Source organism: Mesocricetus auratus, unplaced genomic scaffold, assembly GCF_017639785.1.
Source record: "Mesocricetus auratus isolate SY011 unplaced genomic scaffold, BCM_Maur_2.0 Super-Scaffold_4256, whole genome shotgun sequence".
Taxonomy (NCBI): domain Eukaryota; kingdom Metazoa; phylum Chordata; class Mammalia; order Rodentia; family Cricetidae; genus Mesocricetus; species Mesocricetus auratus.
The window spans coordinates 17,721,156-17,743,781 of NW_024429182.1; the positions used below are offsets into that span (position 1 = coordinate 17,721,156).

Sequence of the window (22,626 nt, forward strand, 5' to 3'; positions counted from 1 at the left end):
GCCGCGCAGGGGGCGCGCGCGGGGGTCTGGCCCGGAAGTGCTTCTCCTTTCCGGAGAGGAGACGGGGACCGCAGCTGGGGCGTTCCGGGGGAGGCTGTGCGCTGTCAGTATGCAACGGTTGCTCCTTCCGCCCCTGAAGGCCTTCGTGGGGAGCCGCGGTGTCGGGCTCCTCGTCCCTAGGGCGGCGTCCAGAGCACAGGTACCCACTGCAGCTGGGCCGATCACGGGAGCCCGGCTGGGGTGAAAAAGGCTAGAATAAAGTTAATGAACCGCCCGCGAGTTGTTATCCCCTTATCTCACGACACATTTCCTCGTGTCGGGACAGCCCCGAATGAGGATCCGGAACTAGTGCCCCCTGTTTGTGTAATCCTGGCCAATTCATTTAGCTTTTATGTTTCAATTTCCTCATCTGTAGAAAGGGATAACTACTGTTTCCCAAGGTGTTGGTGAGGATTCCGTTTTTAAATATGCATTAAACTTTCAGCACGTGATAAACGCTCTGTATTTTTTGCACGTTTGGGTTTTTGCTAAGTCAGGAACTGCTGTATAACCCCATTCTACAGAGAAGAAAAGTGAGGCTTACTTTGTCTCCTTACCCAGTTAATTAGAACTAGGAAACTGAACATACATTTTCTTACTCGTAGGGTTAGAACCAAAGAGGACATGCATTCTCTTATCTGATACCCACTACTAAAAGGTGAAAGATTTGGGGGATGTGAAGAGAAAGCAGAGGATTCTAGTCATTATCACTGTGTCATGATCTAGGAAGAGAAACATGCTCACATGGCAGCCCGTGCCCTGGAAGAGTCAGTTCACTCCAGTGTTGGTCACTTGTTAAATGTGTATTAGGTCTTGCCATGTAAGGGACCAGTGCTTCAAACAGAGATAGTAAGAGAGAGAGATTGACCGGAACCTGATTTGCATAGCTCCCAGATTAGTGAGCCACAGGGACAGATGACCTGAAGACACATGGCAGGCAGTATGTTTAGGGTTGTGGTAGGGGAGGTCCTTGTGCTGTGAGGGTGGCCTGTCAAGTCTGGGGAGTAACAAGGCAAGCCCAGATCTGCAGTGGGTAGTATCAGTCAGGCAGGGCACCTGTTGGGGCTGGGGGGGGGGAGTATAGCACATTTGGAGACCAAAAGGAGAAAGCCCATTAGGAAAAGGGTTTCCAGTGGTCCAGATGAGAGACAGCAATCCACCAGATTGGTAGCTGTGAAAATGCAGCCTTATGGGATGCTTTTCTCCAGGCAAATTGAGGCTGAGTGTGTTGAGCAGTCTCTCCCCGATTCTTCAAGTATGATTTTCTTTCTCCGTCCTTAGTGTGGTTGCAGCTTCGGCAGCAGGCGTCCTCTGAGGCCAGGGCAGTATGGCACCATCGCTGAAGTGGCTTTGCGATCCGGGAAAGGTACAGCGCCCCTTCCTTCGAGGGCAGCTGAGCAGGCAGTGGGCCGGTGGCTCCTGGTCTGCAGTGGAACGGTAGCTGGGGCAGTTATCCTTGGAGGAGTAACGAGGTGAGTCCTTTACTCTTTGTGACTCAGGTTGTCGGTGGGAGAAGCGGGCTCTGGGCATGCTTTGGTTTAGCTCTCTCAATTACAGATGGAGAAACTTAATAACTTGCTCTGCTTCACAACTGGTTAGTGTTTTGTTAGTAGGAGCCCATCATAACAGGTTTCACTCTTCACCGGTAGCTGGGCATTGTTTTCTGAAGAGTTTACCTCTCCAGTATTCACATTTATCTCAACTTTTCCCCTTGAAGTTTGTTTGCTTAAATTAAACACATCAGTTCATGGACCACAATCGCTTCATATATCTCTTAGATTATCAATGTAAACAGACCTTATGGATTTAGGCTTTTCCTCCTCTCACATCTTCGAAGTTTTGTTGTGATTGAAGAAGGCCAAGTCATTTGTCCTATGGTTACCCACAGTCTGACTGTCTAGTGATATCTAACATATTCTTTGTCCCCATCTGTCCTGTAAGTGAGTAGATGCTTATTAGATTCAGATTAGTAACGAGGGGGCAAAATGCTGTATAGGTGATTGGAGCATTCATTCTAGAGTCAATTGGGGACTGTACCTGTCTTGATTATTATTTCCTGTATCCATTATTTCATTAGAATTCCAAAACTTCCAAAAATTTATTAGCTTAACTATAAAGAGAAACTTTCCCTCAGTAGCAATTTCACTACTCCAGAATGTAGTCTTTATAGGAAAGACAAGACTTGATTCGCTGTCTTCATTTACTAATTTTCAAAATAGTAAATCTGTTCCCAATGTCCTTCAAAGGCTACAAATAAAGGATTTGAGTTTTAAAGTTTTTTGTTTTTTGTTTTTTTTTAAGTTTTTCGAGACAGGGTTTCTCTGTATTGTTTTGGAGGCTGTCCTGGAACTCGCTCTGTAGACCAGGCTGGCCTTGAACTCACAGAGATCCGCCTGCCTCTGCCTCCTGAGTGCTGGGATTAAAGGCGTGCACCACCAACGCTCAGCTGAGTTTTAAAGTTTTGTTATGAGTTCATACATTTAAATACATTTGATATCTTGTCGACTGTGAGGGTTATGTTGATAGCTTGCTTAAACACTCCTATCTTAATTGTTAGGAATCTCTTGACATTGGTCTCAACATCTTTTGACAAGGTCCTTTGATAGCATCTTTGCATTCTGGTAGGATAAGGTTTTCCAGGCTTATTTTGTACATTTCTTGCCTTGGCCTTTAGATTTTTTTTGGTGAAGTACTTTTTAGTTTGTGTGTCTGTGTGTGCACAGGCGTCTGTATACATGTAGAGGTCAGATGACTTGGAGTTTCATTCCTAGGTGCTGCCCATCTTTTTTTTTTTTTTTTTTTTTTTTGAGATAAGGCCTGACACTGACCTTGAACTTGTCACATAGACCATCAAGTTCCCAGAATGCTTATCTCAACCTGTCCAGAATTGGAATTACAATTGTGTGCTATTGTGCCTTTTTTTGTGTTTTTAAACATAGGTTCTAGGCTTGAGTTCATGTTTAGACAGGCACTTTATTGGGTGAGCTATCCCTCCAGTCCCTACTTTTTAATTTTAAAGGTGTATGTGTGTGTGTTGTCCTCATATTCGTTACACCCCTGTTTCAAAATATTGTGTTGTTAAACATTGACTGTTATGGGAAATTGCAACTGATTAGTATCTGTAACCTGTACTTCTACAATAAGCCTCTTTTCCGGCTGTAGAGAACATTAGTTTTAGCTGGTGATATATATAACTCAATGGTTGAATGAATACTTTGTGTGTGCACAACCCTGAGTTCTTAGCTTCAAAGTAATGAGGATTTTGCTTATGCCTTTTTATTACACATTTCTTTAATCTAAGGATTGTTTTTGCCTGTAAAGAAATGCTAGTGAAAAACTGGACCCAGTCATGGTGACACAAGCCTGTAATCTCACCCCTTGGGAAGTGTAAGAGGCAAGCCAAGGCCACCTCAGAGACCCTGTTTCAGGAAAGAAGAAAGGAGAAAAATCAACAAACAATAAATGGGGGGTGGTTAGGTAGAATCAAAGAACTGAGAGAATAAAAGTGTAAAGAAATAAGAGCTGGCATGCAAAGCCTGGTTTGTGCAAGAACCTGGATTCCATGTCAAACAATGCAAACAAAAAAGGAAGAGGAAACGATTCATACCTACAGGTTAAGTTCACAGCTACTTGTTGCCATAAACTATTTACGAATACTCTGGAATTATATACTCACAAATTTTCTACCCTAAGGCTGACAGAGTCTGGCCTCTCAATGGTAGACTGGCATTTAATAAAGGAGATGAAGCCACCCACAAGCCAAGAAGAATGGGAAGCAGAATTCCAAAAATACCAGCAATTTCCAGAATTTAAAATGTAAGTTAGAAAGCAGTCAGGTAAGTGTCATGACTTGTGTGTGATGAAGGCGTGTGGGCATGCGTGCAGCATGCTTGACGACATGGTTTCTCACTGAACCTGGAGCTGAGCTCACTGCTGACAAGTCTCAGGGATTTTCTTGTCTCTGTCCCCCACAGCACTCGAGTTACAGGACACACAACCATGCCCAGCTTTTTATATGGGTGCTGGGGATTTGAACTCAACTCTTCACGCTTGCACAGCAAGCATTCTTACTCACTGAACCATCTACAAAGCGCCTCAAGTAAACATCCTGTCTTAGTTAGAGTTACCAGTGCTGTAATGGAACACCATGACCAAAGGCAACTTGGGGAGGAAAGGGTTTATTTCACTCACAGTTCCATATAACAATTCATCATTAAAAGCAGTGAGGGCAGGAACTCAGGCAAGGCAGGAACCAAGAGGAAGGAGCTGATGCAGAGGCCATGGAGATGTTTACCACTCTAAAGGTAGTGGAACCTGGGAGAATGGACCCTAAAAATGAGACACATAGGAGTCTCATACAATAACCAACCTGTCTGATATTCCTTTCTCCACCCAGTCATATCACTCCTGTCTCCACCTCCCTAGTGCTGGGATTAAAGGCGTGTGATCCCAAGTGCTGGGATCACCTTTGTGTGAGCTGTTTCTCTTTTACGCTGGAACAGTTTCATGTAGCTCAGTGTGGCCTTGCACTAACAGATCCATCTGCCTCAGTCTCCTACCCGAGTCTAAGGTGTGTACCATTACTGCCTGGCCTCTATAGCTTGTGGCTAGCTTTGCATTCTGAACCCCCAGACAAGCTTTATTAAACCACAAATAATGTATCACTATTTTTTTCCTTGAAGTTTTCTCACAAGCACTCAGAATTTTCACACAGCTCCATTCTTGGATTACGTTCTGACAGGGGAGCTGCTTACTGACATGCTGCTCCCCATGACTTGTTCAGCCTGCTTTCTTATAGAACCCAGGACCTCAGCACAGGGATGACCCCACCCACAATGGGCTGGGCCCTCCCGCATTGATCTCTAATTTAGAAAATGCTCTCCATGGTGGACAGTGTTGACACACGCTTTTAATCTCAGCACTTGTGAGGTAGAGGCAGGTGGATCTCTGTGAGTTTGAGGCCAGCCTGGCCTACAGAGCAAGTTCTAGCACAGCCAGGGCTGTTATACAGAGAAACTCTATATTGAAAAGCTAAAAAAAAAAAGAGAGAAAGACATAAAGGAAGGAAGGTAGAAAATGCTCTACAGGCTGACCTACAGCTCAATTTTATGGAGGCATTTTCTCAGTTGGGTTCCCTCCTCTCAGATGACTCTCTCCTGTGTCAAGTTGACATAAAATTAGTCAGCATATATCCTATGCAGCGTTTTGCTTCTTTAAATCCTTCACAATTGTTAGATTGGTTTCTTGATCTTTGGTTTACTTAAATATAGTGAACTGTTTAGGATTTAAGCCCAGAGTCATGTTAAAATTACTGATGAGGAAGAGGACAGATATGTGAAGCTGCAAGACTGAGAAGATTTCTGCATTCCATAGGTAAACAAATGAAGAGACTGAGGAGATGGCTTAGCAATAAAAGTGCTTGCCCCATTCTCTTGGTGACTTAACTTCAACCCCAGAACCTGTGGAGCAAGCCAGATGTAGTGGTATACATCTATAATCCCAGCACTGTTGTGAGATGGGAGGTGGACAGGAAACTCAGCCAGAAACTCAAGGACCAGCATAGCCTGGAGTATATGATGCAATGGTAGACACAGAGAGACCCTGCCTCAAACAGGAGGTGGAAGGAGAGAGCAGAAAACTGATTCACAAGACGTTGTCTCTGACCCACACACATGCTGTGGCATGTATGTGTCCATGCCAAAGTAAATAAATAAACCCAATAGCGGTTTCATCTTTCTTCATTTTTGACTCCCATTTCACCTAGCCTGAATCATGACATGACACTGGCGGAATTCAAGTTTATCTGGTACATGGAATACTCACACCGAATGTGGGGTCGAGCTGTAGGCCTTGCGTACATCCTGCCTGCTGCCTATTTTTGGAGAAAGGGTTGGCTCAGCCGTGGCATGAAAGGACGTGTTCTTGCCCTCTGTGGCTTAGTTTGTTTCCAGGTAAGAGTTATTTAAGAGTGGCATTATTTAAGGAAGCACTACAGTAGATTAGGTAAGAATGCACATTTTAGTGCCATAGGCTTGGCTTTAAGCCCCAGTTCTGTCACTTAGGGCAAGCTGTCTGACTTTTGTCATATATGATTTCCTTACTCACTGTAGGAAGAGATAATAATAGTGCCACTTAGGGAGTGTAGATATTAAATGAGATAATATATATAAAGCAGTTAGCTGGGTGTCTAAAATTCAGGAAGTACTCAGTAAGTACTTTTCCTTGGACCACTAGAAGTAGAGTTCATGTCCCCATTGAGGCTCTCTTCCTGTGTTCTCTTCCATTTTTCTACCTTGTCTGCTGCCTGAGAAAGAGTGACTACAGAGGAAACAATTTGGGAGGTGAGAGTTGGGAAACAGATGTAGCTGATGTTCAAGTATAAGTGGTATTTAAAATCATATAAGCTAGACTTAAGGAAAAGAGCTTTGGGAGATTCTCTCAGTTAAAGCCAAGAACCAAGAAAAGGAACTAGAGAAGACTCCTACAAGAATTTGGTCAAAATGTAAAGGTCCTGATGGTGTCACAGCATCATCATTTGACTAGAAGGAAACTAGGTAGTTAATTAACTCAGAAGTGGTAAAGGGATAATCTAATTAAGAATTGATTAATGAGGCAATAGAAACTACAATAAAGAATTAGACACTAATGAGAGTTATTTTATAGAAATTTATTATAAAAGTTAACTTTCATTATATTTTAGTAACTAAGCAAATTAGATGGAATAAAATGTAAAGTTTAATTTTATAATTAAACATTAAAAATGAAGGTAGAAATTTAAGTTGTCAGATAGGGTTGTGGGAGAAAACAAGTTGGGCTAGAGAATTCACACTATATGCGCCATCATTTTTCCAGGGTCCCTGAAGATGGAAGGTAATTACAATAGCTAGGCTAATCTTGAAAAGAGGAGGAAATATCCCCAAAGGATTACCTGAAGAAGTAGCAGAAACTCGCCCCTTTGACCTGAATCTGTGGGATTGGAGGCAGTGGGTGAAATGATTCTGTCTTATCTGATAAGGTTAGAATTGATGCGGTTAGGCTGTTTGCTAGTTAAAGCAGAGGTCCATGGGGTGTAACACATTCTGTGAGCTTTCTAAACATAAACATGCATGTTGTTAGAGAATGGTGGGATTCTGTTGTTATTGTTTGGTTGGTCGGTTTGGTTTCGATTTATGAAACAGAGTCTCAAGTACCCTGTCTGACCTCTAACTTGCTGTGTAGCCAAATATGACCTCAAATTGCTGATCCTCCTGCCTCTACTTTCCAAAGGCTAGAATTACAATTCTGTGCCACCGTGTCTGGCTTAAACATGCACTCTCTCTACCAATCTTCCTTCCTCCCTCTCCCTTTTTCCTTCCTTCCTAAGAGCTGAGCCTTTCTTTGGCTGAATTTGAAATTTGAAGTTCAACTTTAAATTTCTTCATCTCCACAAATTATAGTTTCCAGTTTCATTTTTCTTAGAGAGTAGAAATATATTTTTGCAAAGCGATCTACATGAAAATCTTATGTATTTGTATGACTTCCCCCCAGACTTTTGTGCTTGTCTTATACCCACATACCTTGACAGTAATTGTTTTTAAACAGTTAACCTCTGTTAAGCTTTTTCCAAATACAATCTAGTTTTCATAGAAGAAACTATTCTATCTCACTGGTTTACATGTTAAATTATATCAAGCATTTGTAAAGTTTTGAGCACAGATAAACTTTTGTGTGATTTCATATACCTGAACTATACGTCAACAGAACTGAAGTCTAAACAGCGATCAAGCACTAATACTGTTAATGCAGGATTGCCAACAGTTCCCACTTCTGAACACTAGAAGGGTGTGGAAACCAGGCAGGAAGGGTGTTCTTTCTAGGAATGATCTTTCTCAGTAGAACCTGGCAGGTCAAACCTGTTTGATTTGCCCCTCTCTGCTTGAATTGTAGGGTCTCTTAGGTTGGTATATGGTGAAAAGTGGATTAGAAGAAAAGCCGGAGTCCTACGATATCCCTCGGGTCAGCCAGTACCGCCTGGCAGCCCACCTGGGGTCTGCACTGGTCCTTTACTGTGCCAGTCTGTGGACCTCACTCTCGCTGCTGCTTCCTCGGCACAAGGTAAGGCCAGCCTGTGTCCGTCTGCATTGCTGCCACAGCTGCGCAGGTACTGACGAGGCGGGGAAATCTGGTTTAATGAAAAGTTCCTAAGTCAGACCAGATTCCCTCCAACACCTGCTGCTCCCACTTTGGCTGTTGTAAAGAATGTGTCTGTGAGCATGGGTGAGCAGCTAGCCCTTTAAGACGCCAGTTTCAATTCTTTGTGATATATATACATATATATTCATTCAGAAGTGAAGTTGCTAGATGATACAGAGGCTGAATATCTTGTCAAATTTTAGGGGAAGGGCAAGGAGAGCTGACGGTAAAACATAACCCAACCACTCTAGCCCTGGCTCCCCAAATGGAGAGCGAACAGCAGGATGGGAAGACCAGCAAGAGCTGTGGCTAAGCTTAAGCTGGTGAACAGCAGCCCTGCTATGTCACATTGAGTGGGGACATGGAGTTCAGTCCCATGCTGTGCCTATTAAACCATAGTGATTTGTGTCTAAAAGGTTCTTTTCTGTGTGCTAGTTTTCCTTCAGGAAATGTCAATTTGTTGGGTTTTTTTTTTGGTTTTTTTTTTTTTTTTGGCTTTTTTTTCTGAGACGGAGTTTCTCTGTATTGTTTTGGAGGCTGTCCTGGAACTCACTCTGTAGAGCAGCCTGGCCTCGAACTCACAGAGATCCACCTGCCTCTGCCTCCCAAGTGCTGGGATTAAAGGTGTGAGCCATCACTCCTAGCTCACCTTTTTTCTAATATTTACAAATAGTGGTTATTGCACTGGTGAGTTGGCTCAACAAACCTGGAAACCTCAGGTCAGCCCTCCAGCCCCACATAAAGGTGGATGAGGAAAATAGACTGCACAAAAATGTATTTTGATATCCATACATGTGCTATGGGTGAGCACACATACACACACACACAGTTTAAAATGTTTAATTGGAAAAGTGACAAATCAGCCTGGATAAGCTGTTCATGGAGAATATTTTGATGTGACACCAGATTTTTCAGTATAGTTATCTAATAGATACTTAGAGCTAGGGGCTTAGGTGCCAGTAAGAACTGGAGATATTCACAGGAATGCCAAATACTGAAGCATTTTCATAGTAAATATTCCTCATTTGAAAAAATTCTTCGGGGCTGGAGAGATGGCTCAGAGGTTAAGAGCACTGACTGCCCTTCCAAAGGTCCCGAGTTCAATTCCCAGCAACCACATGGTGGCTCACAACCATCTATAATGAGACCTGGTACCCTCTTTGGGCCTGCAGACATAAATGCATGCAGAATATATTAAATAAATAAATAAATCTTTTAAAAAAAAAAAGAAAAAATTCTTCCTTTGACTTCCAGGCCAAACACTGGAGTTGAACTTTGGAGGCTGTTGATAACTTTTATCAAATTTTCCCTTTTTATGTGTTTATATTCTACCTAATTATAGAAAGAATTTGAGATGATAGTTAAGTGATATAGTATCATGTTCTCTATCACAATAACTACTTGCTACTGGGAGCTATTTAAATTTAATTATTTGTAGTATCTGGGAAGATTCATAATAAATGTCTAACAGTGAAATAGATTTATGTTAGAACACTGTCTGCTGGGGTAGTTATCCTATGTAGAGCAGTGTCTGCTGGGGTAGTTATCCTATGTAGAGCAGTGTCTGCTGGGGTAGTTATCCTATGTAGAGCAGTGTCTGCTGGGGTATTTATCCTGTGTAGAGCAGTGTCTGCTGGGGTACTCATCCTGTGTAGAGCAGTGTCTGCTGGGTACTCATCCTATGTAGAGCAGTGTCTGCTGGGTACTCATCCTATGTAGAGCAGTGTCTGCTGGGTACTCATCCTATGTAGAGCAGTGTCTGCTGGGTACTCATCCTATGTAGAGCAGTGTCTGCTGGGTACTCATCCTATGTAGAGCAGTGTCTGCTGGGTACTCATCCTATGTAGAGCAGTGTCTGCTGGGTACTCATCCTATGTAGAGCAGTGTCTGCTGGGTACTCATCCTATGTAGAGCAGTGTCTGCTGGGTACTCATCCTATGTAGAGCAGTGTCTGCTGGGTACTCATCCTATGTAGAGCAGTGTCTGCTGGGTACTCATCCTATGTAGAGCAGTGTCTGCTGGGTACTCATCCTATGTAGAGCAGTGTCTGCTGGGTACTCATCCTATGTAGAGCAGTGTCTGCTGGGGTATGTGCTCTTGTTAGCAGACAGAGACAGTGTAATCTTACATTGTCTGGGTTTGGATTTGGAGATCTTGCTGCTTCCATAGTTCCTACCACACAGATAACCCAATTACCCTTTTCAGTTACCTGAAACCCGGCAGCTCCTGTGGCTGAGGCGCTTTGCTGGTGGCACAGCAGGCCTGGTCTTCCTTACGGCTCTCTCAGGTAGGCTTCGTCCCCCACACACGGTGCAGTTCTGTCCGGGGTGAAACACTGCTGTTCCCGCTGCCTCTATCTTTCCCTAGCATGGTTGGCTCCTTTGCTCCCCCATTTACCCTCTGCTTCTGCTCCTACTGTCCACTCAACTGAACAGAACTATTGAGCATTTACTTAAATTCATACCGCCCAAGTCCAAATCGATTTGTAGCCTCCCCTGGGAACTGCACACTGTGTATAAACGAGATGATGGCTGCACGTCATGAACATGGCTGCTTATCAGTGCCTGTGTATAGCAAAGGCTGCTAGTTGTCCTGTGTGAGCATTGTTAGTACACATTACACCAGAGTGGGTCAGACAGGTGGCCTGTCCTCAGTGATGGTCAACGAGCTGGGACCACTGTAGCTCCTCTTTCCTCCTGAGAGTTTAAACTTTAACTATGTGTGCATGTGTGTGTTCCTGAGTGTATGCCATGTGTGTGCAGGTACACATAGAGGCCAGGAGAAGGCATTGGATCCCCTGTACCTGAAGTTACATGTAATCGGGAACCATCCAACATGGGTGCTGAGAATGGAACTCAGGTGTTCTGGAAGAGCAACAACCATTGAGCCGTTGCTCTAGCCCTGAACGTCTCTTCTTTAAATCCTGTGTTCTCCTTTACCTTTCTCACTCTGGAATGCACTGTCTAATACAGGCATCAGAATCCCTGTGTGGTTAAACTTAAGTTAACAGCACTTTCTCATTCAGTTACACTAGCACACTGAGTGATCATCTGTGGCTAACGTGTTGCAGGGAAGAGACAGAACACTTCCATTATCACAGAAGGCTTTATTGGACAGTGCTGCTCAGTCATGAAAAACACTAGTTCAGACCAGGAGCCTACCCTACCCTGATTCTCTGCTCTTCATTTCTTTCCTGTATAATGTGTATTTTGATCTTGTAAGTCATCTTGACAAGAAGGATTCAAAGCTCTTTGACTCTCTGTTGGCGGTAATAGATCCATTCACACCTGCCTTGCTTTTGTGCTTACCCAGGGTTTAGTTTGTAAGTTTGTGATTTTTTTGTATCTTCTTTGTTCCTTATTGAATCCTTGGGAAGAAATACGGAAAATGCACGACAAAAGCGTGTCCAGTAACATTGAGTGAGGAAAAGAAAGCGAGATGAAGGGAGAGGAATGGAGCAGAGACTCCATGTCAGACTGCCGGGGCTCCCTCTCATAAGGTGCAAGAGACTCCTTGTCAGACTGCCGGGGCTCCCTCTCATAAGGTGCAAGAGACTCCATGTCAGACTGCCGGGGCTCCCTCTCATAAGGTGATGTTTGAGCAGAGACTGAGGAAGTGAGGGTAAACCCTGAAGTTCTACTATCAGCAGGGTTAGGGACAGGAAGGACACGGAGTCAAAAGCAAAGGAGGCTTTCCGAATTAATAGGCATCTCCTCCAGCGCTTCTGGTCTCTGGCAGAGACACGGCAGCCCTGGGGTCAGAGCAGATAAGGGTTCGAGGTGTTGCTGAGTTCCTGTGGAGACTGTAGTGTATGTTCTCCACCTGGGAAGCCCAATTGCCTACTTGTCTACTATCCTCTGAACAGTTCCTTTGTGTAGCTCTGGGGTAGGAGAAGTCTGTATTCAGAGCTAACCTTTGGTCTTCACTCTAGTAAGCCCCGTATATCTCGGCATGCAGGGGCTTTTGTGGCAGGACTGGATGCAGGGCTGGTTTACAACTCCTTCCCCAAAATGGGAGACTCTTGGATCCCAGAGGACCTTCTTACCTTCTCCCCCATCCTGAAGAATGTTTTCGAGAATCCCACCATGGTGCAGTTTGATCACCGGCTTCTGGTAAGTGTGCTACTTCACACAGCACATAGCTATGGAGGAGCCCCAAAGGTACTTCATTAATACTTTTCCGTTATTGGAGCCCGTAGGTACTGATGGTGTGGGAACAGTACTAAGACCGGCCTGGCAGCCTGAGTATGATGAACTGGTGCACCCAGGAGACCCCAGTGTTGCTAGAGAAGGCAGGCTAGGGTCACGGGGGACAAGGCATAAGTGGAAGACCTTGCTAGCTGGCAGGGCTGAGAGGAGCTTTAGAGGAACAGTGAAGTTAACCTTAGCGTTCAGGAAAACATGTAAAGAGAGATCGAATGAGACCCCACAGTTTCTCCTGCAGCGTTCTAAAACATGACCAACAGAAATGGGCCCTCGAGTGAGAGTGTTACGCTAAAGGCAGTAGTCATCAGATGGAGGCATGCGGAGTATGAGGTGGCAGACAAGGGGTCCAGAGAGGACTCATATCCAAGAGCTAGGGCTGACATTCCCAGGTAGTTCCCACCCCTACACAGTATTTTAGCATGAATAAATAAAGTATGGTTGGATCTGCCCCTGTAGCTCACTCTGAATCAGATGTAAAGATAGGATAGAAAACATTCCGGCATGGATGCAGAAAAGAAACCTTATTGCTACCCCAGACCCTCAATGAAACCAAGATTTTCATTGTTTTTACCAACTGGAAGCACTACCATTCCCCCTACTCACAACCCAGGGAAGTTAAACCCTTTATGTGCTAAGGTCAGCCCTGCTGTAATAGGGGATTAGGGCTGGAGGGATGGCTCAGTGGTTAAGAGCACTTGTTGCTCTTGCAGAGGACCCAAGTTCAGTTCCCAGCACCCACGTGGGGACTCACACTAACTCCAGTTCCAAAGGCTCCAGTACCCTCAGGTGCCTTCTGCACATGGTGCACAGACATGCATGCAGGCAAAACATCCATGCATATAAGGTAAAATAAATCTTTGGGGAAAAAACAAGAATGTAAAATTAGATATAAAATTACAGCTTAGGATTTAAGATCTGATTTAAAGAGCAAGGCTCTCACCTGAGGGAAGGTAAGTGTGTATAAAGTAGTAAACAAACTCAGGCGGTGCCCTGGGTGACGGTGCCACCTCAGTTCCAGCAGGAGAGGACTGTGGCGACGCTAGTGAGGCACAACCCGGGTGGACAGTGTCCTTGTGACTAGCAACGCTCTTCCTGGTTGCTCGGGTTCCAGGGAGGTATGAGTTGAGTGGGGTCAGTGTGGCTGCAATCCTAGCATGTGTGATGACGGTCTTTGTCTCCTAGGGAATCACGTCAGTCACTGCCATTACGGTGCTCTATTTCCTGTCCCGGAGAGTCCCCCTTCCTCGAAGGACCAAGATGGCAGCCGTGACTCTGCTCACTTTGGCATATGCACAGGTACCCTTCTTGATCTGTGGCTTCAACCCAAAGTTAATGTTAACAGATTAATAATGAAAAACTACACAAAAAGTATCAGTACACTGTTGTCGTAAGAGGAGTGACAGATGGCTAATAAACACAACAGCTTTTTAATATCAGAGAGGAGCAACTAAATGAATGTTATTTATCACACACAGGAGGGCTGAATTTTGGATGTGGGGAGTGCAGGCAAAGAGATGTTATTAGCATGGGTATAGGAAAATTGATACATTTTGATATTCTTGGTGAGACCATGAGCCTATAATAGCTTTCCTCAGAGGGCAATTATGCAATATATATGATACATATAATATATAACGCTTTGGTCCAGAAAACTGACCGTGTGTCTGCCTTAAAAATACCCTAATACACTAGGAGCTTTGTGTGAGGAAACTCAGAATTGCCATGATTAAAACTAGAAAAAAACTAAAACAACCATGGTATCTTTGCTGTGGAATACTGCATAGCAGTTTAAGAAAAATCAGGTGACAGAACAGTGTTTTAAACAGCATAAAACTGCCTGTATATTGGAAGACAGAGGGAAGTGAATTCAAGAACAGTCTTGTCTACATAGTGAGTTCTAGGCCATCCAGGGCTACACAGTGAAACTCTGCCTCCAACAAACAAAAATGAAAACCTTTATCTCTCAGTAATCACGTATATGAAAGTAAGGCATATAGAAACTGGTAATGGGAACTGTCAGTGTAGACTGTGACAGGTAGAAGCTGGGCATAGTAGCTTGTCTGTTATCCTAGCACTCAGAAGACTAAAGAAGAGGCTTGCTAGTGCCATGAGTTCCAGGTCAGCATGAACTAGAGTAAGACCCAGTCTCAAAGAATATAAAGAATGGATAGAGGATAACTGAAGGGAATTTTAGGTTTACCTATTTTGAATTTCATTGATTTATGTATTTTACGCTTGCTTATGACATCAAACACATGCTTCTTAGTGCTCTCATGCAGCATCGTGGAGGCTTGTATATCTGGCTGTCCACGTGCAGTCACTTAGTATTACTGCCTTTCTTCTTTCTTCTACAACAGGTGACCTTGGGCATTAGCACTCTGCTTATGTATGTTCCAACTCCCCTGGCTGCCACACACCAGTCAGGCTCCTTGGCTCTGCTCAGTGGTGCCCTTTGGCTCATGAATGAACTCAGAAGAGTCCCAAAATAATTCTGAAGATCCCTTCCTAGGACTGAAAGTGCCTTGGGGATTCATCAGCAAGCACACGAACTTAGGAGGGTGGTCTTCGCCGCATGGTTTCCAAATTGGTCAAATCTCTCAAGACTGTTCAGAGATGGGCACTGGATCAATGTCACAAAGGTGTGCTCACATCAGAGATTCCCTTTAAATTCTGTTGCTGAAGTGTCTGTCATTTAATAGGCAGCCTGACTTTTCTTAGTGTTAGGAAGATCTTGGGTTTCTGTGTCCTTGTGCTGCAGAATCCTGTCCACTAGTCAGGCTGGTAATGACAGTGACAGACTCAAGAACAAGTGCCCCAATGGGTTACTGGAGTTACTGGACCAGTCAACAGGTACTGCATGTTGGTCTGTGACCAACATCTAGAGTTGTTATCTGGTTTCTCAAAGCAGCTAACTAGCTAGATTTTGAAGTGAAGTGAAGATCCCCCCCCCCCCCCGTGGATGTGTGTGTGTGTGTCTCGTGCTTGTATTAACATAGGCCATGTGTGTACAGATGTCCATGAAGGCAGGAAAAGTGCTGGGTCCCCTAGAACTGGAGTTATAGGTAACTGTAAACTGCCTGATATGAGTGCTGGTAACAAAACATGGGTCCTCTGGAGGAGCAGCAAGCACTGAGCAGCAACAGCTGAGCAGTCTCTCCAGCCCTGGAGTGAATAGTACTAAAATTAAACATTAGCCAGGCAGTGGTTGTGCGCACCTTTAATAGTGGCCAGCCTAGTCTACAGAGTGAGTTCCAGAATATCTAGGGCTACACAGAGAAACTGTCTTGATTTCCCCATCCCCTGCTCCCCCCAAATTAAATGTTTACAATTTCAAGTTGTTTAAAATATGTCTGACCTGCAGTTTCTGAACCATATGATGTTTTCTTTCAACTCTAGTATTCTGTGAGCGCATATTCTAAAGGGTACAGTTCTCAGCTGTTCTTGGCAAAACAAAGACACGTGTTTTATTTCCCCAGTCCCAGACCCTCCTGGGTTTGTGCTTTTGCACGGAAGAGGTTCCCTCAACTTCAGAACTCAAGATTTATCCTAGACCCACTAAATTCGAGCCTCTGGAACACGAGTGTGCAGGGTGTTTGAAACAGGGTTTCTCTGTGTAGCCTGATTTTAAGTCACTCCAAGCAAGTGGCATCCCGAGTCCGCTCCAGCTTCAGGTCCTCATTTTTATACAGTTGAGCATGTCTGAAACAGATGGCTTTAGCTGTTTAGCTGCATTTTGCTTTCTGTGTACTCCTGGTGAACAGAGATCCTCTAAGCTATTTTTGTATTTGTATAATTTGCTGTCATCAGATAGATCCCAAATACTGAATGAGGAAAGCATGAACTGGTAGAAAATAATATAATTATTGATTTTATATTCCCAATGTCTATTTCAGAAAAGCCATTGCACAAAGGATTAAATAAATTTCCTTTAATGTTTTCAACAGTTTGTCAACAATTCTGTCCATTGTTTTTAGACATAAAGGTAATTAAAACATGTGTTTTCAAACAGCTAACCCAGGATTTAATTTTTTTCTTTTACCAGCCCCATTGGGTTGATTAGGCCATAACTCTTATGACAGCATTTAATTAATTTGGTTTTTCACAGACCTTTGTGTCGAGGGCTTTAATCTTTTTAAGAATTTACTTATTACTGTGTGTGCATGTATGACAAGGGAGCATACACTATACATGCATGTGCATGCAGAGGTCAGGGGACAACTTGTGTGAGTTCTCGCCGTTCATCTTTGTGTGGGCTCTGGGGTCAAACTCAGGTTACCAGGCTGTGTGTCAAGTGCTTTCACCTGCTGAGCCGTTTCACTGGCCCAGATTGTCGTCAGAAACCTACACTGAGATACGCATCCACTGTGGCAGGGTTGGTGACTGCAAGAGTGAAGTTGGTTGCAAAGACCGACTCTTGATAATCATGATTTTAGAATACCAGTTTCCCTGCAGCCCTCCTGGTCCTGGGGTGAATGGTGGGTTACATATGGGCATATGTAACGGCACTACACCCCCACATGAGGGTGATTGAGTTGCCATTCCAACACATTGAACATTTTTCAGAGTAAGAACTATTCATGAAATTTAAGATTTCCACAGAATTTTTTTTTCAAGACAGGGTTTTTCTGTATTGCTTTGGAGCCTGTCTTGGAACTCTCTCTGTAGACCAGGCTGACTTCCAACTGACAAAGATCTGCCTGTCTTTGCCTCCCAAGTGCTGGGATTAAAGGCATGTGCTGCCAATGCCCGACCAGAATTCTTATTTAATGAAAAGTGCCTGGGAAGCAGTCGTCCCAGGCACCAGAAGGAGCGAGGTGCAGAACATCAGGCTGGAGATCACAATGCAGATGTCATAGCCACCGCAGAGACCACACTAACGGTAGAAATCTTGGAGGAGATGTGGCGTATACTTTACAGCCTCAACAGACAGGAAGTGTGGAACGAGAACTTGAAGCAGAAATATTAGCAGTCATAATAGTCAGGGTCTCTGCTGGCAGAGGCAGACACATGAAGCTAGAGGCAGGTATTGCCAGTGGAGTCAAACCCCGGATGTGCTCTATGGGTGAGCTGCTTAGGAATCGCCAGGACTGCCTTCACAGAGTGTCCTCCAGGGGCCCATGGGTTAAAGGGTTGGTCCCAAGCTGATGTTATTGGGAGGTGGTGGAACCCTTGTGGGCACAGCCTCATAGGTCCTTAAGTCGCTGGAGGGCATACACTCTGAACTCCATCTTCTCTGGAATCCTGGCCATGAGCTAAGCAGCTTTGCTACATATGCCTTCCACGGTGTACCTTCATCACAGGCTCAAAGCAAAAGGGACACTTGACTACTGAGCTGAACCTCTAACTGAATCAAAACAACCCTTTTCTCTTTATGAATGGTCTCAGGTATGTCATCACAGTGAATGGAAAGTAACACATCAGAGGGAACAGACAGGGGCTGGAGGGAGGGGCGGTATCAGCCATTGTCCTACTTTAAGGAGGTGTTCAGGAGTAGACACATCTTCAAGCTTGTGTCTGTCCAACATGCACATGTGACTAAATATCCTATTACTCAGAACATTTTCAACTCTGGTTTTTTATAAAAATGGAAGCAGTGATCTGCTCATACTTGAAAAAAAAAAAGGAAGTCCTTACGTATGAGCAGTAATTCCACTTTACAATATAAAAGGGTCTCTTTATTGCTCAGATTTCCAAAAAGCAAAATGATCTGTTGGTGTGTGATTTCCCTCTGTCCTTCTAAAAGTATTAACAAGCAAAAATAAATACTTGGGCAAATAACAGCCTATTGGTATATATAAAACAAGACAAAGCTGGCTTAAAATAGAACCATAACGAGCCACCCACAGAAACAGAAACCCCAGGATGAACAGAAACCCAAGTAGGGTACAAGAGCTTTTCCAGTTAGATCAGATCCAAGTCAGGGGCAGGTGGAGGCCAAGGACAGCCACTCAGAATTGAGAATATTATCTAAAAGTATTTGATTTCAGATGCATTCATAGCTTACAAAAATATTTGTTACTCTATTGTTAGTCAAAGGTGCCAAAACTTGGTTTTGAGTCCTCACTTTTGAACACACCAGTTTTTGTAACACCAACAAAATCTTCACAAGTTTGGCGTAAGTCCATCCTCCCGACAGCAAGACTGAAGCTAAGCACAAACCAGGAGACCAATTTAGGAGGAGCTGAAACAGCCTCTGCCACTCTGACTCCAATTCCCAGTCCCAACCAAAATGAAGTCACACCAAGCCCAGTCTGGAAACTGCCCAAGAATCACCACAGGTTCTATGAGGTAGATATCTCTATTAGGCATTTGTACCTTCATTCAGATTGTATTTATGTTATTGGAATGTTGTGGTTAGGGGAAAAAAGTTAAGGTAATTGCTTAAAAGTAAAACCTAAAGTATTAAAAAAAAAAGACAAAAAAATGCTAAAACAGATGCAGTGAAAACTTGGCTACCAAGATTCCCCTGGAAGTCTACCCAATGGGAGTGAATGAAGCACCCAGGGGCCATCAAGAGCAATTTGGTCAGACCTTCTCAGCCACATAACAGTGTCCCTTCTTGTTCTTAACCTATGGACTTCTGGAAGTTTTATGTTAATAAATGTACGTCTGGATCCCATAATATTAAGACAGTAAATAGAATATAATGGATCGAACAAAAACTCAAAGACTAATTCAAATAAATTAAGAAATATATTTATATTGAAAAATGATAAAGATAGGCATCCTGAGATTGTTTTCAACTATAAAAAGAATGTAGGGCTTATCAATCCAAAAGGCTGTCATGATTAAATAATAAACAACACATAAAGGTCTAAGGAGCAATACACTGTAAGTGCTTGACAAATGGTAGCTCCTTGTACCATCAGGGTAGAGAGTAAGCAGTAAGGAGAGCTCCAGAACTGGACGGGTTACTTCCTCGCTTCAACTCCAGTGTGAGCACATGTATATGGTCACTGTTAACTTCTGACCAGGCTCTCCCAAGAACACCAAAACTGGTATATAGAAACTAAGATGAAGTTAAAAGTTCCCTGAGGAGGCAAATGGCTAGCAAGAACATTTTTGTCATCTTAAAAAGCAGCATAAAAAGGAAAAGGCAAAGGCTCGCTCATAGGACACAACAATTAAAATTAAAGTTTAAAAGAACTGTCAATGAGAAGTAAAATATTTGAAGTGAAAGAACCGTTGCTGATTACTACTTACCTAACATGCGCGCATGGTGGTGCATACCTATAATCACAGCTGAGGCGGGAGGCTCACTGGGTACCAGGCCACCCTAGGGTACATACAGACCCTGCCTCCAAAAAGGAAAAAGACAGTGGACGACTCGCCTAGCTGCAGAGTCAATACGCTTCACCTCTGCTTATCCCTAGGACCATCTTAGTTTTTTGTTTGTTTTTTTCTCTATTTTGTAAAGTATTTCATTCCTTTCTGTTCCCAGTGTGGAATTTATTAAATCTGGACTTTTTTCTCTCTCTGTATTCTAACTCTATAAATAAAGGCTTTGGCAAAATGAAAAGGAAATGAGCCACATCTGGTGGTGCACACCTTTAAACCCGCACTTCGAGGAGATGGAGGCAGGAAAAATCAGAAGTTCAAGGCTAGCCTTGGCTACCTAAAAAATTTGGCTCCAGTCTTGCCTTACTCCCAAAAAGAAGAGATCAAGCTACTAGCCCTGGGAGCAATCCCAGGCAGGCCCCTCATGGTTTCCCATGGAGAACAGGGTTCAAGGGGCAGGGAGGAGCTCATGAACCCTGACTCTTAATGCAACTGAAGGGCAGGCCGGCTGCTCAGGGGCCGGTTTCTGAGAGGCCTGGGTAAGAACACGGATATGGCTTTCCTCTCTACAGTAAAGGAACTGCTATTTGTGACAGATGTCCAAAAACCAGCCAGGCTGCTCCAGGGAAGATTTATCGAGTTATTCCAAAGTTTAGATTTTGCTTTCTTTCAAACATTTCAAAAATAGGTAAGAACTTTTGATTTTAAGCTGGGCATGGTAGCACATGCCTTTGATCCCGGCACTTGGGAGGCAGAGGCATGAAGATGTCTGTGAGTTTGATTTCAGGCCAGGCTGGTCTACAAAATGAATTCCAGGACAGCCAGAGCTACATATATACACAGTGAGCCCCTGTCTTGAAAACAAAAAACCTTTGATTTTACTGCCTTTGCCCACTCTCTTGATATTATTTTTCCTTAAACAAAGGACCCCAAAAACATCCCACCCCAAAATACATAGCAGTGAAATGAGGGAAGTTGCTCTGAATCTTCTGCACAGGAAAAAAACACCCGTGAGACAGTAACCTGAAAACAGGCAAACCAGGTCCCCGGTTCCCATCAGTTTCTCCATTCTATAAGCTCACTTAAGGCTCAAAAGGCACCACTGATGCCCAAGCAGCCTGTGAGGCACATAGACATGGAAGTGTTTTCTACCTGGTCAGACCAAGTATCAGACAGAATACTGTCGGATCTTCAATGGAGCATTCATTTAAAAGGGGCTCTAACCTCTCAAATCTATATAACATAATCAACATAATTGTCAACACTGTCAGGGATGTCAAGTAAGCAAGGAAGTTGTATCGTTTTGGTTGCCTTGAGATCCTGGTCCACTGACCCTTGGAGACCTTGGGTCCCTACTCAAGGCTGTGGATCTCCACATAAGGGTATCTCTGTTACAGAGAAAGCAGGGGCAACTGCACTTGCTGGAATGTCTCTGGCTTTGTATCAGTTAGTTTTGGATCCAAGTTAGTTTCAAACGTGATTCCAGTTGCCCAATACAAGAACTTGCTTCAGCAAGAAGGGAAATTGCTACATCCCAGAAGCATCCCAGATTTCCAGGATAAAGGAGAAACATGCTTCACTGGGCTAAGCTTACTCCCCTGTGTTAGCACCGGCCTCCTGCCTCTTAGTTCCTCACAGATTAGGTTACGGCTTCTGAGAAAAGGTCCTGTCCTGGGCACTAAAAAGAAATTAAAGTGAAAAAGTAGAAATTCCCAGGCCAAAGCAGCATCCGAGGCCAGTTCAGGAAAGTGAAGGAACTCCGTAAGCAGCAACCCTCAGGTACTGGAGCTTCTCTATCTGGTCCAGCCTCACGGCCCCACCTGCACCCCGATCATCGGCACCACCTGTTCGATCCACAGCAGGTCCAATGGAGCTGAGGCTCGAGTTTGTCGGCGGTGAATTCTGTGGATGTGCAGAAGGTACAGGGCGATGGCCAGCAGCACCACCAGGGTACAGGCGAAGAAGAGATAGTGGTTGTAGACAAAGGAGAGGCGGAGCCAGCTGCCATGGGACTGCCGGACACCTCCCTGCCGAAGGTCCCTAGGGGAGTGCAAAGAACTATTAGTTTCAGAATGAAACATCTGCTGTGATTTGAACGGTCCATGTGGGTTCATCCCACTTATCCATTCACTCAAACATCCTATGAAACCGGCTGCACAGAGCAAGCAAAGCTTGACATCCCTAGCCCAAGGGCGGACTGAGTCCTCCTGCACCTTCCAGTGCCTGGGCTACAGGAGGAGGAGCCCCATGAGTTCAGATGCTGCAGAAGGTGGAGACACTGTTGTTGTTTTTTGTTTGTTTTGTTTTGTTTTTTTGCTGTTGTTGATTTGTGGGGCTTTTGTTGTTGTTTGCGTCTTTTTGGGGTTTTTGCTGTTTTAAGACAGGGTCTATGTAGCTCTGGCTATCCTGGAACTCAGTACTGTAGATCAGACTGGCCTCCAGCTCACAGACATCCACCTGCCTCTGTCTCCTGAGTGCTGTCTAGTTCCCCACAGAGCCACACAGCCGACTTCCCTCACACATGTCCCTGTCTGGTTCCTGATGACAGAGTTTGGAAGATCAGGCACAAGAGAGTAAAGACACAACTTGCTTTATCTGAGCCTGTCCCAGGATCGAGGCCACCATGTCCCAATATCTTACTACACATAGCAGCAAGGATGGGTGTCCCTCAACTGGATGAAAATACCCATCTTAAAACCATGCCAGGTCCTTTTTTCTAATGCTGGACCACCACAGACTGTGTCAGGTCAACGACACCATTTCTGGAATGGTTCTGTCCACTAGGAAAGAGTGCTTTGCCCAGACAGCCTCCTCCAACTCCACGTCAAATTTGTTTTCCAGACTAACTTAAGATTCACATTTTAGGTCATCAGTACGTATCCTAGAAGCGTTTAGTGTGAGCCCAAACCTAAAGACTGATCTGTTAGAGGAG

At 44.1% G+C, this 22,626-nt stretch overlaps 2 protein-coding genes across 3 annotated transcripts in view; one reads left to right on the forward strand and one right to left on the reverse strand.

Annotated features, from left to right (window-relative positions):
- The first annotated feature begins 36 nt into the window (after nt 1–36).
- LOC101839163 (cytochrome c oxidase assembly protein COX15 homolog) lies at nt 37–16,357 on the forward strand. Its single transcript, XM_005063563.4, has 9 exons — nt 37–199; nt 1,321–1,511; nt 3,733–3,855; nt 5,804–5,990; nt 7,966–8,133; nt 10,417–10,498; nt 12,169–12,323; nt 13,599–13,712; nt 14,774–16,357. The coding sequence occupies exons 1-9, from the start codon at nt 110–112 to the stop codon at nt 14,903–14,905; spliced, it is 1,242 nt and encodes a 413-aa protein (XP_005063620.1). The 5' UTR covers nt 37–109; the 3' UTR covers nt 14,906–16,357.
- Nucleotides 16,330–22,626, reverse strand: part of Entpd7 (ectonucleoside triphosphate diphosphohydrolase 7) — a 43,267-nt gene continuing 36,970 nt past the window's right edge. For both annotated transcript variants that reach the window (XM_005063564.4, XM_021235259.2), the window contains one exon: nt 16,330–21,734. In XM_005063564.4, coding sequence (XP_005063621.1) covers nt 21,503–21,734 — 232 coding nt within the window. In that variant the 3' untranslated portion in view covers nt 16,330–21,502. The remainder of the gene's footprint in view (nt 21,735–22,626) is intronic.

What these genes read in the sequence shown, in the direction of transcription:
- LOC101839163 (XM_005063563.4), top strand. Translation starts at nt 110, where the DNA reads ATGCAACGGTTGCTCCTTCCGCCCCTGAAGGCCTTCGTGGGGAGCCGC. An exon ending in GTGGCTTAGTTTGTTTCCAG is followed by an intron (nt 5,991 to 7,965) that starts GTAAGAGTTATT and finishes CTTGAATTGTAG; the next exon opens with GGTCTCTTAGGTTGGTATAT. An exon ending in TGCTGCTTCCTCGGCACAAG is followed by an intron (nt 8,134 to 10,416) that starts GTAAGGCCAGCC and finishes TACCCTTTTCAG; the next exon opens with TTACCTGAAACCCGGCAGCT.